We start from the raw sequence: 18,241 nt of genomic DNA on the forward strand, positions 1-18,241 counted from the left end.
CTGTCAGCGATTCACACCATTGGCCTATTATAACCTCACCGCTTTGCTATGGGCACAGCCTCTCCGCACTTTTTTTCCCAGCCTAAACCACCGCCAACGGGCAACCTGCACACAGACCTCTAACACACACCTGCTTGCACACGTGCACACAAGCACCCATACCTCGCCTGTAGGCGCAACCAGCCCCCAAACCTCACATGCACACGCACACAAGCACACGCGCCACAGCGCGCACCTCCCGCAGTGTAAGGTGGGGAGAGGCAAGGAGGGAGCAGGGGAGGGACTGACGCCACTCCAGCTCTGCAGGTTTCGCCTCCGTGCGAAAAGGGAAGGGCAAGCAGGGACAGAAGGCCCGTGCGGCCTCCTCAGGCCTGGGCCTCGGACCCCGGGACCCGGACCTGCCCTCTCGTGGGGTCTGTTTCTCATTCGAGCCCCGGGACTGGGGTTGGCCCTCGACCTTGAGTCTTCCACGCGCCCACTCCGTCCGCTCCCCACAGTTCGGCCACCTACGTGCCGAGTCCTCTGCGCAGGCGCGGACCAGGGAGCCGCAGGGGGGCGAGAGAAGGAAAACAGAGAAAGGCCGAGTCGCCAAGGCAACCCCTGTCCGGGCGCAGGCGCACTGCGACCCTCGTCCGACAGGAACGCGCGAGCGCGGGGGCGGGAGGGATCGGTCAGCTCTCCGCCGCTGGGGGCGGGGCGGCACGACGGCGCAAGTGCATTGCGGCCCACGTGACGCGTCTGACGCCTGCGCCGCCGGCAGCTCCTGCCCGCCCGCTGGCTGACGTGGAGGGCCTGAGGCGGCGGCGGCGGCGGCGGCGGCGGCGGCGGCGGCCCGCGTCTAAGGCTCGCGGGCTGCGGGCCCCGGTGAGTGCACACCTGGCGCGCGGCAGGGCTTCCGGATGTGTCACCTTGTCGCGCTGCAGCCGAGATGCCCGGGGAGAGGGGCCCTCCACACCCCCTCCGTGGGTGTGTGGTGAGTGTGGGTGTGTGCGCGTCGCCCCGCGTCGTTGGCCGTGGCGCCCGCGGTGTGTGTGCGCGGGTTGGGTGCCGGTGCAGAGCGGGAGTGTGTGGTCGCTTTTGTCGGCCTCAGTGGGTGTGTTTCCTTTGTCTGGTGTCCTCCTTCTTTAAGTGTGGCCCCCTCCGGGCTTCTGTGCGAAGGTGGGAGAAGCCCCTTTGTGTGCACATCCCCCGGCCGCACGCGCACCCTCGCCCCAGTCGGTGCGCGGGTGACACCTTCGCTAGGCGGAGGGTCCGCCGGCCTGAGCGCGGGTGGGCACGGCCCCGTGTGTCCCCTCCCGGCTCCTTTGTGTCCGCGCTGGTTCTTCCCGGCGACGGCGTGGGCACCCTGGCGGTGTGGGAGCCCCCGTTTGTGTCACTGCCTCTCTCCGGGGGTGCGCCTCCTCCGCGCGCGTGGCCGCGCCTCCTGTAGTCGAGACTCCCGCCTGCAGCATCGTCCGCCCGGCGGTGCGTCCTCGCGTGTCCCCGCGCGCGCGTTGCGCCTGGGTCCTGTCGAGTGCGTGATCAGGTCGTCGTTCGCGAGTGTTCGTGAACGTTCTTGCACGCCCCTCCTCTGTCTTGTGTTCTCTACACCTGCGCCACCTGTTTTCGTGAGAATGGCTGCCGAGCGCGGGGAGGGGACGGGGAGGGAGAAATCAGTTCAGTGCTACCCCGTCCCCTGCGCCTCTTCGGAGCATCCTTCCTCCCCCAGCGCTAATGGGAAGGGGGGACAGCAGCGGGTCTGGCCAGCTGCGCCGTAATATTTACGATGTCAGGTGTGGCCGGTCGAGCCAGCCTGTTTTGGGGACGGAATAAGGGGGCCAAGGGCCAAAAATGGAGTCAAGGCAAGGTGAATGTTGATTGATACCAGTGTGGCGTACTATTTTCAGAGGCGCCCTACACGCCCAAAGACCTTCGATTGCAGACTCCTTCCAAAATAATATGTACACGACACCTGGGCAAATACCTTTTAGCCTATCCTGGGCGTTCTTGATAATACTCAACGGTTCATATAGTGGTTTATGGCGTTCACGTAAATTAACTCTCTTGATTCTGCCTGGCGTCATGGCGAGGGAAACAAGGTAGACATCTTACAGGTTTTACTCCCGCCTTGGGAGCAGTTTCCTCATAATTACAGCTCTAGCTAGGACATTCTGTATTGTAGGAAATTTGCCTTTTATCGTATTAGAGACCCATTACCCATTAGAGACCCAGCTACGCCTCTTGCTCAAAGGTTCGTGCTCTGCGCTCAAGGGCTGCGTTTCGGTGTCTGTTTCTCGTTGTTCATTTGCTCAATTTTCTTGCTCTTGCCTAATTTTCCGGTTTTTTCTTTTTTTTTAATTTCTGGAAGATTTCACACATAAAATACAGAGGGGTATCTAACCAATCCATGATTAAGATTTACAGATGTAATTATTTTGCCGAATTTACTTCAGATCCTCTTTTTAATCTAAAAGAACTAAAATTGCAAAATATGGAGGTGCTCTCAGTTCCTGCCCCTCCTTACGTAGAGGTTGTCACCGTGTTTAGGTTTGTGTATATCATTCCCTTGCATATTTTATACTTTGATCACGGTGGATCCATAAACAATATATAGTGTTGTGTGTTTTAAACTTTAATGGTATTAAACAATGTGTCTTTTTGCAACTTGCTTTTTTCGATCAGCATCACATTTTCAGACTTACATATGAATAAATTGGATAATTGTGTTTGGTTCATTCATTTTAATTGCTGGTATAGAATTCCATTGTATGAATATACCATAATTTACTTATCCGTTTTCCTGTTGATGGGCTTTGTTTCTGGTTTTGGACTCTAAAAAAACAATCCTGCAATAAACATCTTTGTACTTGTCTGCTTTGTGCACACGTTTGGAAGTTTCTCGAGAAAATACACCTAGTATTGGATTTGCTCTATACTAGGAAATATGCATCTTCAACGTAACTAAATATCACAGAAGCTCTCAAAGTGGTTGCACTAATTTTCACTCTCACTGGTATTGAGTGAGGACACCCATTTGTCACACCCTTGCTAACACTGTATGTTACCAGACTTTTACATTTTTGCCTTCTCTTTACTGACCAGCTTCCTTATAACTTTAGCTTGCAGCTAAATTTGCTTGCACCCACCTTGGCTTCTGCTCTAGCCCTGTGTCAGCCTATGGGTTCATCTCTCACAGTTAACTGGCTCAGTCTTTATCTCATTTGGTTCTCATAAGATTAATTCCAGTAAACATTTATTTTGTACCTAATGTATCAGTTCCAATGGTTGATGTAAGATAATTCCATGGTATGTTAGATGTACCTCTCTAATAGCAGGTGAGGTGATTTAATTACTTTTTTGCATATGATGAACGGTTTTTTAAAAATCTTCTTTCCTCTAATGTAATGTTTGATACCTTCAAAATATGTAACATATATGCAAGTTGTGAAGCAAAACAATAAAATGAACACCTATCAACCCACCACTCAATCCAAGAATCAAAATGATCAATCCAGGAATCAAAATGACGGATATTGAATGTGCTCACCTCCAGAGTGACTATCCTAAATTGTGTGTGTCATTCCTTGTTTTTTTAAAAATAATTTTATCAGATATGTATACATCCCTCAACAATGTATTGTGTGGTTTCTATTGTTTTTGAATTTAAAAAAAGGAATACTGGATACAGCTTTCTGGGTCTTGCTTATTTCACTCAATGTTATGTTTCTAAGAGTCACTGATAGTATAGATATGTCATTAATTTTCACAGCTGTGTAATATTCTGTGGGTGAATATAACACAGTGTATGTGTTCTTCTGTTGATGAACATTTTGGTTGTTTCTAGGTTTTGCTATTTTGAGGATTCTTGTACATATCTTCTGGTACATAGTTGCAAGAATTTCTCTACTTTTCACACTGGGGTATATGACCTCTGGGGAAGTAATAAAGATTTTCTGAGGAGTACTTGGGCACAGGTAATATTAATGAATCAATTTGTGATCATTAAATTCCACGTGTACCCTTTCGTAAAACTGGTAATGCCGAAGCCTGTGACAGAAACTTCCTCCTGGTTCTACTTTCCCACCTTCCCTCTCACAGTAGCACTTCTGCCTTAAATTAGGAATGCATAGCGCTCACCCATATGGAATCTTACCAGGGTAGTGTCCCAGTTGAAAAACTCTCCATGGAAAACAAAAGGCTAATCTAAAATACATGCAGCTGTAGTGTTAGGAAACACCTCTTTTAATCCAGACACTTCCCATCTCCTCAAGAGCTGCATTTCCAATAAAATGTAACTTTTACGTTTAATTATCATTATATATACTAGTTATTTTTTTATCAACTTTATGCTGTAATAATTATGACATTTTAAACCAATGATATGTCAGTTTTAAAATGTCACTGTGATGCTCTAGAAATTCATCCTTTGCAATTATTTAAACTTGGGGCTGAAATCTTTTAGATGTCATTTTAAAGTGTGAAGAATATGTAATTTTTAAAGCGTTGTGGTTTGTGAGTAAAAAAATATTGGAATACCACTGTGGTAAGCTATTTGCTAGAAGTGGAATTGCTGGGTTTTGGGGTATGAATGTTCATCTTTACAAAATGATACCAAATTGTTTTCTGAAGTGGTTGTACCGGCTTATACTTTGGCAAGCAGTTTTGTCAATTTATATACTTTGATTAGCAGTGTGTAAGAGTTATAGTTGATCTGTATTCTCTGCAACACTTATTACTTTTAGACTTCTTAATATTTATCAATCAGATGGGTATGAAATGGTGTGCATTGGGGTTTTAATTTGTATTTCTTGATTGTTAATGAGTTTGAGCATCTTTTTATTTGTCTGTGAACCATCTGTCCTTTTTGTTCACAAAAAAATACCTCGTCATATCTTTTACCCATTTTTCTGTTGGGGTGTCTTTTAAAACAAACTGGTAACATCGATCCTTTATTGAGTATACATGTTGTAAATTTCTTCTAGTTCATGGTCTGTCTTTTTGCACTTCATGGTGTATGTTGCTGAACAGAAGTTCTTAATTTTAATGTAATCTAATTGGAAACTTTCCCTGCCCTGGGATTATAAAGTCATTCTCTTGTGTTTCTCTTTAGAAGTTTTTTTTTTTTTTTTTTTTTTTTTTTTTTTTTATGCGTTACACGGGCCTCTCACTGTTGTGGCCTCTCCCGTTGCGGAGGACAGGCTCCGGACGCGCAGGCTCAGCGGCCATGGCTCACGGGCCCAGCCGCTCCACGGCATGTGGGATCTTCCCAGACCGGGGCACGAACCCGTGTCCCCTGCATCGGCAGGCGGACTCTCAACCACTGCGCCACCAGGGAAGCCCTCTTTAGAAGTTTTTAAATGACGCCTTTCACATTTAAGTTCATAATCCATCTGGTACTGGTTTTTGTATATGGTGTGAGGTAATGATCCACATTCATTTTTTCCCCCCATGTGGCTACAATTGACCTCACTCCGTGTATCGAATTGGCCCTCTGTTCACTAGTGATCTGCTGAACAACAACGAAAAGTTTGGTAGCATTTATCTGTGAGATCATTTGGATCTAATTTTTTGTGTGTAGAGGACTGTAAATTGTTGATAATTAGCAATTGAATAGTAATAGGACTTCAGGTTTTCCATTTCTTTTAGTCAGTTTTGGTCAGTTTTATTTATTTATTTATTTTTTGGGTACGCGGGCCTCTCACTGCTATGGCCTCTCCCGTTGCGGAGCACAGGCTCCGGACACGCAGGCTCAGCGGCCATGGCTCATGGGCCTAGCTGCTCCGCGGCATGTGGGATCTTCCCGGACCGGGGCATGAACCCGTGTCCCCTGCATCGGCAGGCGGACGCTCAACCACTGCGCCACCAGGGAAGCCCTATTTATTTATTTTTAAAAATTTATTGGCATCAGGTTCATGGTATTGTCTTAATTCTCTTTAATCTCTTTTACTTGTAGGTATGTTCCCTTTTCTCATTTTGAATATTATTTGTGTGCGGCGTTTTTTTCTTTAAATTTTGCCAGAAGTTTGTCTATTTTATTAATCTTGCCAGAGGATGAATCTTTGGCCTCATTTGTTCTATTATATTTTTGTTTTTTAGTTCATTGATTTTTGTCTCCTTTATGATTTCCTTCCTTTTCCTTCTTTGAGTTTATTGTTTATTATTTTTCTAACTTAAATTGCATGATTAACTTACTAATTTTCAGTCATTCCTGTTTCCTACTACAAGCATGTAAAGCTATACGCTTCCTCACAGTTCATTTTTGCTTTATGTAACGTGGTTTAATTTATGGTATTTTCATTAATTTTTAAATTTAAGTATTATTAAAATTCCTATTTTGATTTCTTCTCTGACTTATGTGTTTTAAAGTTTTCTTTAAAATATGCTTTAAAATGTCCAAATGTTTCTTCATTAACGTTTTTTCTTTTCGTGCATTTCTTAATTGTGTTGTCAGAGAATGTATTGTATATTTTATCTTTCTAAAAACATTTGTTTGCCCTTGCTTTATGGCCTTGTACATAGGGAATTGTGATAACTATTCTGTGTGTACTTGTGAAGAGTATGTATTCTCTAGTTGTTATGTATGTGTTAGATCAGGCTTGTAAATTGTGTTGTTCAGACTGTCTGTATTAATTTTCAGTTGTTTGACCTACATGAGAGAGATGTAGTCTTCCACTGTTACCTTCTAACAGACTTCCTGTAGTTCTAACAGTTTTTCTTTTTATGTATTTTGAGACTATTTGATTAGATACATGCAAGCTAAACATTGTTTTCCTAGTGGGTTGAACCTTTTCTGTTATGTTGTGGTTCTCTCCATGCTTAATTTTGATTTTTGTCTTGGGGTCTATTTGGTCTGTCCCACCTTTCTTTTGGTGGTAATTTACCTGGAATAACCTTTTTCTTCATTTTCATGTCACTTTTCTTATGTCCTTAGATTTTAGGTATCTCTTATGAAGAATATATTACTAGATTTTTCTTTTAATCCAGTCAGGTAATTTATGATTTTTAATTGGTACTTTTAGAAGTTAGTTCAGGTCTCTTGGTGGTCAACTCATTTTTTTATCTAAAATTATTTTTATTTTACTCTTGTTCTTGAGGATAATTTTGATGGGTATACAGTTCTAGGTTGATGCTTTATTTTCTGCTTATATGGTAAATATATTATTCTACATGCAAAGTTGTCTGCTGCCAGTTTTATTTATGGTAATTTGAAGAAAATATTATTTTTCTTCTCGCTGCATTGGATTTTCTGTCTTTGGTTTACATCTTCACTTCTAAGTCTAGATGATTATTACTTTTTATTTATCCTATTTTGGATACATGTGTTTCCTGATTCAGAATTTTGTCTTCATGAGGTCTAGCAGATTCTGAGCCTTGTGTCCTTTAAATACTTTCTTTCTGATTTTATCTATTTTCTCCTTCTGGAAATTTAACTGGATATATATGTATGAGGCTGTTTCCAGATCACTTTTCATCTTTCACATTTTTCATTTCCTTGTATCTTTGCCGGAACTTAAATTGCTGGGTGATTTCATCATGCATGTGTTCTTGTTCGTCAGTTTTCTCTTCACCTGTGCCTGATCATCTGTTTGACCCATGTGTTTTATTTTCCTTTACTTTTAACAATTATATTTTTAGTTTCTTTTTTTTTGTGGTACGCGGGCCAGCGGCCATGGCTCACGGGCCCAGCCGCTCCGCGGCACGTGGGATCCTCCCGGACCGGGGCACGAACCAGTGTCCTCCTGTATTGGCAGGCGGACTCTCAACCACTGCACCACCAGGGAAGCCCCTATATTTTTAGTTTCTTAAAGTATCACTCGGTTCTTTTTTAGCTATACCCAGTCATTTTTTATAGTCTCATGTTGCTTGCTCATTTTTTTGAATCTATATTCTGTAGACTGGCAGTCCCAATGTTTGATGTCCTCAGGGGTCTAAATTTATTGCTTGTTTTTTCTGTTGCCTTTCTTATGGTGGATTGTCACCTCCTGTGCTTAGAGATTTTCAGTGATGAACTCTTGATTGATTGATCTTTCTCTGTGGGAATTTTGAGAGTCTGATTTGGGGGTACTTTCCTTCTGATAGGATTTGTATTAGCTTTGGCTGGGAGCTTTATGTGGGACCAACCTTTCAGTTTTCTCACTTTGCTTCTGGCCCATGATCCCACTATTGCTCTTGGCATTATGATTTATCATTGTTGACTGTCAGGTTTAGTTTCTAGCTAGAGGCTTGTTGCTTTGGGGGGAAAGGGTGGTTTTAAATGTTGGCTATTTCTATGAGCTCAGCAAAATTTTAAAAATCTAGCATCCACTTTGTTTTGCAGTCATGGAGTGCCCCATTAGTTCATCATAATTGATGGGCTCAGAAGTCCTTTACATTAGTATTTAATTTTTGTAGTATATTCATTTTAGTATGTGTTAGGAAAAAAAATTCTGTCCTACCAAACTTAAGATTTCTTGGTGGTAACAAACTTTCCATTAAAACAAGTTTACATCTAAGTTAAAATTTGAGTTAGTCTAAATAAAAATATTAAATAGGTAACAGCACAGTTGACAAGTGGGTTTGGCAAAGTTTTCTACTTTGGGGTATGCAAATTAAAAATTTGGGAAGCACTGAGATACGGAATCAAGATGAGTAGGGCACAGTGTGCCCTCTGGACATAGTGAACCTACAGAGAGAAACCTGTAATGACCAAACAGTATAAAAATTGCTGTCAAAAAGATATGAGCAGGGTGCTCGGGGCTTACAGAGAAGCGGTGCAAAAATAAACTTGGTGGTAGTGAGAAGTTCAGGAAATGCTTCCTGGAATCGAGTATTAAGGATTGGTAGGCATTGTGGTTGCAGAATAAGGTTTGTTTAGAAGTGCCAGGCAGCTGAGTATGACTGGCTTCTACGTTGCATGTCATGGAGTGACTAGAGAAATGCAGGAACAGGATCACAAAAGGCCTTCTGTGCTATAGTAAGGAGTTTGGACTTTATCCTGAAGATGATGAGAAGCTTCTGAATTATTTTAAGCAGTGAAGTGTTATGATCAGAGTTTTCGGGGATGCCAAGATTGAAGGCAAGTCACCAGTTAGGAGACTGCTTGTTTAAGTAGTTCAGAGGAGAAAAGGTGGAGCTGCAACCAAGGCATTGGCAGTGGGCATGAAGAGGTGTATGTGTGCTAATTTTGGATTCCTTAGAGGAGTCGAAAGGACAGGACTTCATGGTCAGGTTGGTTAGGAGTGTTGAAGGAGACTGGGGGAGTGTAGACTGACCTCCAGATTTCTGGTTTGGGTAACCAGGTGGCATGTAGAGCAATTAACTGGTAATATACAGAAAGAGGAAAGAACTTGGTTTCATTTGTTCTTGAGGAAAAAGATAAGTTTGTTTTTGAACTTACTGAATCTGAGAGGCTTGCGGGACATCTTGGTTAAGACCCAGTAGCAGTCGATAGCGAGGGTCTAGAAGTCATGAGATGCAACCCAGCCTGGAGAGATTTGAGAGTCTTCAGCATTTGGACATGTCAGCTGTGGTTTGCTACAGTGAGTATGAGGTAATTTAAAGTAGTACACAGATAAAAAAAATAGGAATTTAACGTGTCTGAAAAACGTAAGCTGTATTTCAAACCTGTAATATCATGGATATTATCACTTAGACCAGGTGAGCCCCAAAAGAAGAGAATATTAAGTAAATAAAATACATGGGATCTGTGGAAATGGCAAAAATTGTGGTGAAGCTATGCAAATGATGGAAGTTCAGAAAGTGCTGTTTTAAGGTATGGGTATGGTGGATAAGGTCACCCAAGGAGAGAGTAAGCGTGAGAAGAAAAGAGAGTTGACATTTGGGTGGCGGGGAATGGAGAAGAAGAGCCATGGAGACTGAGGAAGAGCAGCCAGAAGAATAGGAGGAGAACCAGGAGAAGATGGTCTTTGGAGTCCAAATGAAGAGTTCTGAGAAGGAGGAAGTGGTCAACAGCGTCAAGTAAGTCGTAAGCTGAAAAGTGCTCTTTGGAATTAGCAATTAAGGGAGACCATTTAGTTAGAGGCATCCAAATAGCGGATTAAAAAAACATTCATCTAATATGTTAATGATAGCTGATATTTGTAGCGTTTCCTATACACTGTGTGCTATTAAAAGCACTTTAAATGTGTTAATGGATTAATCAGATAGGTAGGATTGCTGTCCTCATTTGATTAAGTGAGGAAACTGAAGCCTACAGAGGTTAAGTAACTTGTCCAAGATCACACACTCAGGAAACAGAGCCAGGATTCAAGCCCAGGCAGTCTGGTTCCAGAGTCTATGCTCTTAACCACTATGCCGCATCGCCTCTCTGGTTAAAACAAAACAGAAAATAAAAATAACACCAGTGTCGTAATTACGGTGCAGTTGGTGCAGGGCATGGTATCAGTGAGATATGCCAGGCTGTGACTGACCAGCATGGTGTCACAGTGGCTCAGTCTGCCAGGTATGAGCATGTTAATTGTATTGTAACTGATGCCACGATGGTGATGTGTGGGCTGTGACAGACCGTTCTTGGCTCTTTCTGTATTTATATACAAAAAAACATTTGCAAGACAAATGAGTTTAAAAGTGTATATATTTCCCAGAATAGCATATGTCCCATATTATGTGCCATACGTTGGGTGCTAAAATGTCTTCATATTTTTTCCAGTCATTGTTTACTTTTGAGTTAAATTCTCTAAACTCTGGAAGTATTGTTCTTCATCCAGGACAGGTCAGGTTCCAGACATTGTAGATATCCAGTCTACTGGAAAAGGTTGCCAACGGCTTTATTGAAGCAGCTTCCCTTAAATGGTGGAAGTGGAAACCCAATATTAGGAAAGTGAAAATAAACGAGAATGGAGGATTTGAATGGCAGAAGAGGAAGAATTCTTGATGAGGTTGAAGAATGTGGTAGGAGTTAGAGGAGACGTAAGTCGTAATGATTCCTGGGTGTGGTTGGAGAGGAGCTAATCAGAGTTAAAGATTTAAAAACTGGTTTAGACCTGGGCAGTGGTCCAAGGTGTGGCCTTGTGAAGGAAGAGCCTAGGTGAGGTGGGCCGCAGATTTCATTTTAGTTGAGAGGTGGTTGCACTGCCAGGCTAGAGTCCTGAAGGGTCGTCCACATGGACGTTGGTGTGGCTGGAATGATGCTCGGAGGAAAGAGGCGAACACTGTGAACCAGGTGCCTGTGTTCTTAAACATGACAACAGCCAGGAGGCAGCTAGACGGCAGTGACAACGAAACGTAGATCTAGTGAAATACAGTGTTTGAGAGGAAACTGTGGAATCGGAAGACCTAGGTTTGAATCCTGCCTAGCTTGGTGACCTTGAGCAGATTACTTAGTTTTGCTATGCATGTTTTCCATCTGTACAGTGACTGTGATAATAATTGGGCCTGCAAAGAACTGCTGTGAGGATCAGTGAGGTGGTACGTGTAAAACACCTGGTACAACATAGGACAAATGGTACCGGCAGTTTGCTAGGAAGGTGGTTGTTGGTCTTCACTTCTGATATTGTGAGGTTGTTGTACAGCAAATTGGGCATAAGAGGAAGGATTACTTAAAGAAACAGATGTGTTTTCCAAGGACTCATGGTGGTCTTGCTTGGGAAAAAAGAAACTTGGTTTATCATAACGGTAGTGGGATAATAGTGATGAAGTGAACAGGTATAAAAAGTGGTGATAATGGTGGTGCTGGTGATGATAGGAAAAGAAAGCCACTACTTGGGCAAGAGTTACAAGTAATAAAATGCTGCATTTTCCAGTGATGTTTAGGTTTTGTAGCTATTCACTGATAGCTATACATTTTTGTTACTGAACTTTCTTCAGGGGACTACACTTTAGTCTGAAACTCTAGCCCTAATTCCCCGTCCCCCCACTGAAGTACTTGTTTAAAGAGCATGGTCACTGATAATGTAAGGGGCGTTGCCGTGCTGCTGTAGCTGTTGTGAGAGCGTTAGGAGCAGCGATTGCTGGGAGGATGGCAGGTCTGGATGCGGCTGTGAGGGGTTAGGAGGCTACGTACTCTCCCTGTACCACTTCAGCTCTGCCCCTTTGCCCGAGACAGACACACACACTGAGGCATGGATAGGAGAATATGAACAGCTGAGAGGAAACTGTTTTCTCAGTGCAGTCAGGGTTTAGTCCCAGCCAGGAGGTTGAGAATGGGGCAGAGTTTCTGTATGATGAAACAGCATATTTCACAGAGGCAGTAAAAGCAGTTGGGGTAAAAGGGCAGCAGTGGAAGGATGTCTTTTGTTCATTCATCTAGGCACATACAAAGATGAATAAGATGCCCTTACTTATCTTCCATCTAAAGGAGACATGTAAACAGTTAAATTCAGGGTAGAGATGGTGATTCTTTGAACCTGACAAAAGGAAGAAATAGGTTAAACTGATAACTCGAGGAGAGTCAAGGGCAAAGACTAGCAAATGAGGTTGAGAATCTTCCAGAGCTCAGTGTTCTCATTGGAGTTATTTCCTTGGGGCGTAAGTTCCAGGTATTTTTCAGATATACTATAGAAGCTAGGAAAACTGCTTCTCATATCAGCTCAAATGATTTGATTATGGATTTGGGTTTTGTTGTGTCCTTAGGAGGGTGCACCATGGACGATTTTGCCCTGGGAAATTTCACCGTAGCAGATTATGCCTTGTTAGAAGAGTGCCCTTATGTGGATGATTGTGTCTTTGCTTCCGAATTTATGTCCAATGATTATGTTCGTGTGACTCAACTTTACTGTGACGGTGTGGTAAGTAGATTTCTTAACTTTTTTTTTTTTTTTTTAACACCGCGTGGCATGCGGGATCTTAGTTTTCTGACCAGGGGATCACACCCGTGCCCTCTGCAGTGGAAGTGCAGTCTTAACTACTGGACCGCCAGGGAAGTCCCCTTAACTTTTTGTTTTTAACATTATGTATTCTTAAAGGTTTATTTTTTTAAAAAATTGAGGTATCATCGACATATGACATTAGTTTCAGATGTACAACATAAGTATTCAATGTATGTATATATCATGAGATCAGCACAATGAGTTTAGTTAACGTCCATCACCATACATAGTTATACATTTTTTTTTCCTTCTTAGGAGAACCTTTACGATTTACTTCTTGAAGGTTTTGTGGTATAGAGCTGTCTGAGTAAAGATATTTTTGTGCTACACAAGATTTGATAGGGAGATATGTATGGCTTTTGAAGAGGTCATTTCAGACGGGGAAGTAAGCAGTGCCTCAACAAGGAGAATGTGCAGTGCTGGTGAAAGCTTGTTTTCTGACTGGAGACGAGACTAAAGGCTCTCAGGGAGAGCCATAGAAACAGACTTGGGGAAACACTGAAAAAGGCCAAAAGACTCATTGGTTGAAGATGTTGTATTCAAAGTGGAAAAGTAAATGTACTTTAAGTTTTTAGTTTAGTATTGATAACCCTTACATTAAAAATCAAGAACTGTTACTTTTGCATTTACCAGATACAAGTCAAAAGAATTTTTTTCTTTTTCAGGGTAGACAGTATAAAGATTATACCCAAAGTGAGGGAAACTTAGGTGAGTACTTTGGTATTTTAATTTTAATTTGTTGAAACAGCTATCAAGGAAGGTTCATGCATTCACATCAACATAACAGACTTATACATCTTTACAAAGTTTGTTCTTTATTATCCTTTTTAGCTAGAAATTAAAAAACCTTTCCTTGTTAAAATGGAGTTTTAGCTAACACTTAGATATTCTTAACATCTGACAGGTTAAAATATTTCATCCATTCATTTCTTACCTTTCCATATCCATTTTTGTCTTTTCCTTTGACAGTGTTGATTCATTCCAAAATGAGGCACAAAATATTAATTTAAAACTTTTTCTTTTTAATTAAGAGTTTGATATCTGCACTATGTGGTGTAGTAAACCTATTTCTATCCTGCAAGATTACTGTGATGCCATTAAAATACACGTCTTCTGGCCACTTCTGTTTCAACGTCAGCACAGTTCTGTAATATCACGGTTGCATCCCTGTGTGGAGGCGAAGTAAGTTACTGCTTGTTAACCCATTTTGTGTGAACAGTGGTGAGTGTGTTGCCCAGTACTGAGGAATGCCAAGTGCAATGGAAGGCTTATGTCTCATTCTTGTATACTGTTCAACTCTACTTTTGTTTAATAGACTGGAAAAGTTAATACTTGGGATTTGGATATAAATGAATAATCATGGTAACATTATAATGAATGAAACTCTGAAGAGCGTTAGATGGTAGATTTGAAGCTGAATAAGGAAAAATTAATATGCTTGTTTATAAATACCAGTATTATAATACAGAAGAAAGAAAAAAGTGTAGTATTTTGTCTACCTAATAAACAACTTATTACCTAGAGTGAAGTAAGAGAACTTAATTTTATTCAAATAGTTTAAATTGAGGTATAACATATAGTTAAGTGTAAGGTTCAATGAATTTTATATATGAGACCCTAATCTTTTAAAAAATAAATTTGTCTTTAAGCAGTTCTCATGCTTCTGAGATAAGTTTGAAGAAATTACAACATCTTGAGTTGATGGAAGATATTGTGGATTTGGCAAAGAAAGCTGCGGTAAGTGATAGAATGTGTTCCCCTCCCGCATTTCAAGAGTATAGATATTTATATGGTATTAGGCCCATGTTACTAATTTATAGTGACTAATGGGTAATGGTTAACCTGAGCTTATTCTGCTGTCCATGAGTTTGTGCTGTGTATTTGAGAGATCAGGTAGATGGCTGTTTTCGTGGTTCTGACATGACATGATGAGAACCAGGCCTGCTCCTTGCCGTTAACAAATAGACATTAGAATTTGTCACAAATGGAAGTGTGCACCTGGTTCACAGAAGCCTTTGCCGCAGATTCGGAAAGTGATGGGTCCTATCTTGTAACGTAAAATCATGCCACTGTTAGCACCACCACAGCAAATATTTTTTCTTTGGGGTAAACTTAATCATGTCAGGTTTGAGGAGGTATCCCTGTACTACACTGAGGGTTTTTTTTCCCTTGAAAGCCGTTTAATAATTTTTCTCATTTCACTTGGTTATGGAGCCAAGTGTTTTTCTTGGTAATTCTGATTGCAAACTTAAATTTAGAAAGGGCATTCTGATACTTATTTCCTGCAGATTAATCCTTTGCAGCAACTTGTATCAGCCACTGTAATTTTTAAAAATTTTTATTTATTTATTTTTGGCTGCGTTGGGTCTTCGTTGCTGTGCGCGGGCTTTCTGTGGTTGTGGAGAGTGGGGGCTACTCTTCGTTGCGGTGCGCGGGGCTTCTCATTGCAGTGGCTTCTCTTGTTGTGGAGCACGGGCTCAGTGGTTGTGGCGCACGGGCTTCAGCAGTTATGGCTCGCGGGCTCCAGAGCGCAGACTCAGCAGTTGTGGTACACAGGCTCAGCAGCTCCACGGCATGTGGGATGCTCCCTGACCAGGGTTTGAACCTGTGTCCCCCGCGTTGGCAGGTGGCCTCCCAACCACTGCGCCACCAGGGAAGCTCAGCCAATGTAATTTTATAAAAAAATTTAGGTGTAATGAACCATACATCTGAAAGTTTAAAATCTGTACATCTAGAAGTTAAACTAAATCATTTTATTATTAGAACCCTGTGTAAGACTATTTCTGACTTGTTTTAGGGTCCTTAAGAGGTAAATTGGGCATGAAAGTGCTGTAGAAAGTGGACTACTATGTACATAGAGTAGTATTCCTAAAATGTAGAATTTTTTTTTCCATTAGAAAATTAAAGTATGATTGGCCGAATAAGGAAAAAAATGTTTTGTCTTTTCTGTTTTGCAGAATGATTCATTCTTTATTGGAGGCTTATTGAGAATTGGTTATAAAATAGAAAATGTAAGTGTTAACATGGGAATACGATGCAACCACTTTGAGTAAGTGGCAGTTTTCTCACTTCTCATTGCCCCCTGTATCAATACTAGGCCCACCGAGTCAACATTTTATAGGTAGCATTTAGTAGTACTGATTTCTATATTTTGCCTAAGCAATCTCCTTGTTTGGGGGGTTTGCAGTATTATCTTTTTTTCCCCCATATATGTAGTGTAATTTTGAGCCTCTTTTACAAGTTGATTGCTTTTTCTCTTTTAGATTATTTACCTGGTATATGTTCTTTCCCAAATGAAGTTATTAGGCCCCTGGTATGAACATTTTTTGATACACAATTACTAGATGATCTTCAGATACATTGTAGGATCTTAGCTCCCCGACCAGGGATTGAACCCGGGCCCTCAGCAGTAAGAGCGCAGAGTCCTAACCACTGGACTGCCAGGAAAGTCCCAATAAACCAATTTTTAATGCTACTGGTGACATAAACATGTACATGTTTCCCTTAAACCCGACACCAGTGTTGATGACTTCATTATTTAATTTCTGAAATCTTTTCCGACACAAGAAGTATGAATTATACTTCTGTGAACTCTCGACCCTTCATGAAGGTCATTGCACTGAGTGCTCGTTTGACCAACCATGCCCTCCTCTTGTTGCCTATATGCTTATTCTTCTCTTTGCCACAGACCATTTAAAGTACATAGTCCCTTTCGTGAACCTTAATAGATACTGTTAATCTTAAGGTCAGGATGGAAGTCCCAGTTTAGATGAAATCTGAGACCCCTATTCACCTTGTGTTACTGTACTCTCCTGCTACCTAGGGCAGCCTCTGGCCAGGTTGTAGACCTCAACTTCCAGGTCTTTAATCATTGCAGCAGCATCCTGGGCTCTGAGGGTGGCCTGAGGTTACCTGAAGATGTAACATATGTGAGTCTGTGGTCTCTGTTAACTTGTGTGTTGGGATCTAGCTATTCTAGGTTGCATGCTAGAGTAATGAAAACATGAGGTTGTACAAGTTTTGTAATAAGAGTCTGAAATACTATATAAGATAAATTTATAATGCCACATGTAAACTTATAATTAATACACAAATCACATTTTTCATCCCTCTTTTTGAAACAGAAAATCTTGGCAATGGAAGAAGCTTTGAATTGGGTGAAATACACAGGCGATGTAACAATTTTACCTAGGTTAGGAGCAGTTGACAATTGTTGGCCTATGTTAAGTATTTTCTTTACTGAATGTAAGTATAAATGCTTTAAGTTGTTACTTGACTCAGTTTTATAAAGGTATTATTTTGGAAAATAGAATGTGTAGCTGTGATTTCTTGTTTATCTTAGGATTTTAAAAAACGTTTTTCTCTTATGAGTAAAAGCCTGAATAAGAGAACTTTAACCCTGTAGTTAATTTTATTCTGTATTTCCTGTCTTGGCGATATCTGTGATGTTAATACCTTTTAAACATCCTAGCAAATGTATGCCATATATTATTAATATATAATACCCAAAGAGACCACATTGGGGCTTATGTATTCTCATTCATAAGAGAAGTAACTGAGCTAAGATTATAATTTTCATTTCTCTGATGAATTTGTTATTCTTATATATGATGAAGCTGCCTTATATATTTTTTACCTTGTGAAATATTTTTCTCTAAAATATTTGAGTGTTAGTAGTGTTTTTATAGGGATCTTGAAACAGGAAGTATTTGGCTCTTTAGTTGATAATGACTGATAATTTGCCATTTCCATTTGCCATTTTGAGTAGAGGGCACATTTTATACTCTTGACCTGAGTGTTAGAAATTAATCTTAGATATGAAGACAGGTTTTTAAAATAAATTTATTTACTTATTTTTGGCTGCGTTGGTTAGTTGTGGGGAGAGGGGCTACTTTTTGTTGTGGTGTGCAGGCTTCTCATTATGGTGGCTTCTCTTGTTGCAGAGCATGGGCTCTCGGCGTGCGGGCTTCCGTAGTTGTGGCACATGGGCTCAGTAGTTGTGGCGCATGGGCTTAGTTGCTCCGTAGCATGTGGGATCTTCTTGGACCAGGGCTCGAACCTGTGTCCCGTGCATTGGCAGGTGGATTCTTAAGCGCTGTGCCACCAGGAAAGCCCCAAGACAGATTTTCCTGATGTTTATTGGACGGTGGGCTGTATTACGTTGATAGAGGTTGTTCTCTTCGTTGTTTTGGAAGCCTTTAATTATAGCCTAGATTTTATGGTGGAAGTAAAGGACCAGTATCATGTACTGGACACCCATTTGGGCTCGTTTCTAACTCTTTCTCTCTTTTTATAATAGTTCTGCCAGGTAGATGCTGTGATCCTATTTTAGAAATGAGCAAACTTTGAAAGGTCAAGTGATATTTCTTTAGTCTATTAAGTAGTAGAACCTAGATGAGAAGTCAGGTCTCTCTGTTGGGTTTTTGTTCTATAATCTTAATCTGTCCCTTTAGTAT

At 41.3% G+C, this 18,241-nt stretch overlaps 1 protein-coding gene across 2 annotated transcripts in view; it reads left to right on the top strand.

Moving 5' to 3' along the window:
* Nucleotides 1-928: 928 nt before the first annotated feature.
* TTC3 (tetratricopeptide repeat domain 3) overlaps nt 929-18,241 on the top strand; it is a 137,901-nt gene continuing 120,588 nt past the window's right edge. The window contains exons 1-7 of one of the 2 annotated variants that reach the window (XM_065876439.1): nt 929-983; nt 12,550-12,704; nt 13,451-13,493; nt 13,817-13,967; nt 14,435-14,522; nt 15,743-15,796; nt 16,910-17,030. In XM_065876439.1, the coding sequence (XP_065732511.1) occupies nt 929-983; nt 12,550-12,704; nt 13,451-13,493; nt 13,817-13,967; nt 14,435-14,522; nt 15,743-15,796; nt 16,910-17,030 (667 nt within the window). Of the gene's footprint in view, nt 984-12,549; nt 12,705-13,450; nt 13,494-13,816; nt 13,968-14,434; nt 14,523-15,742; nt 15,797-16,909; nt 17,031-18,241 lie in introns of those variants that run through there. The other variant, XM_065876440.1, reaches the window with a different exon arrangement.

This window comes from Phocoena phocoena, chromosome 4 (assembly GCF_963924675.1).
Source record: "Phocoena phocoena chromosome 4, mPhoPho1.1, whole genome shotgun sequence".
Classification (NCBI taxonomy): Eukaryota; Metazoa; Chordata; class Mammalia; order Artiodactyla; family Phocoenidae; genus Phocoena; species Phocoena phocoena.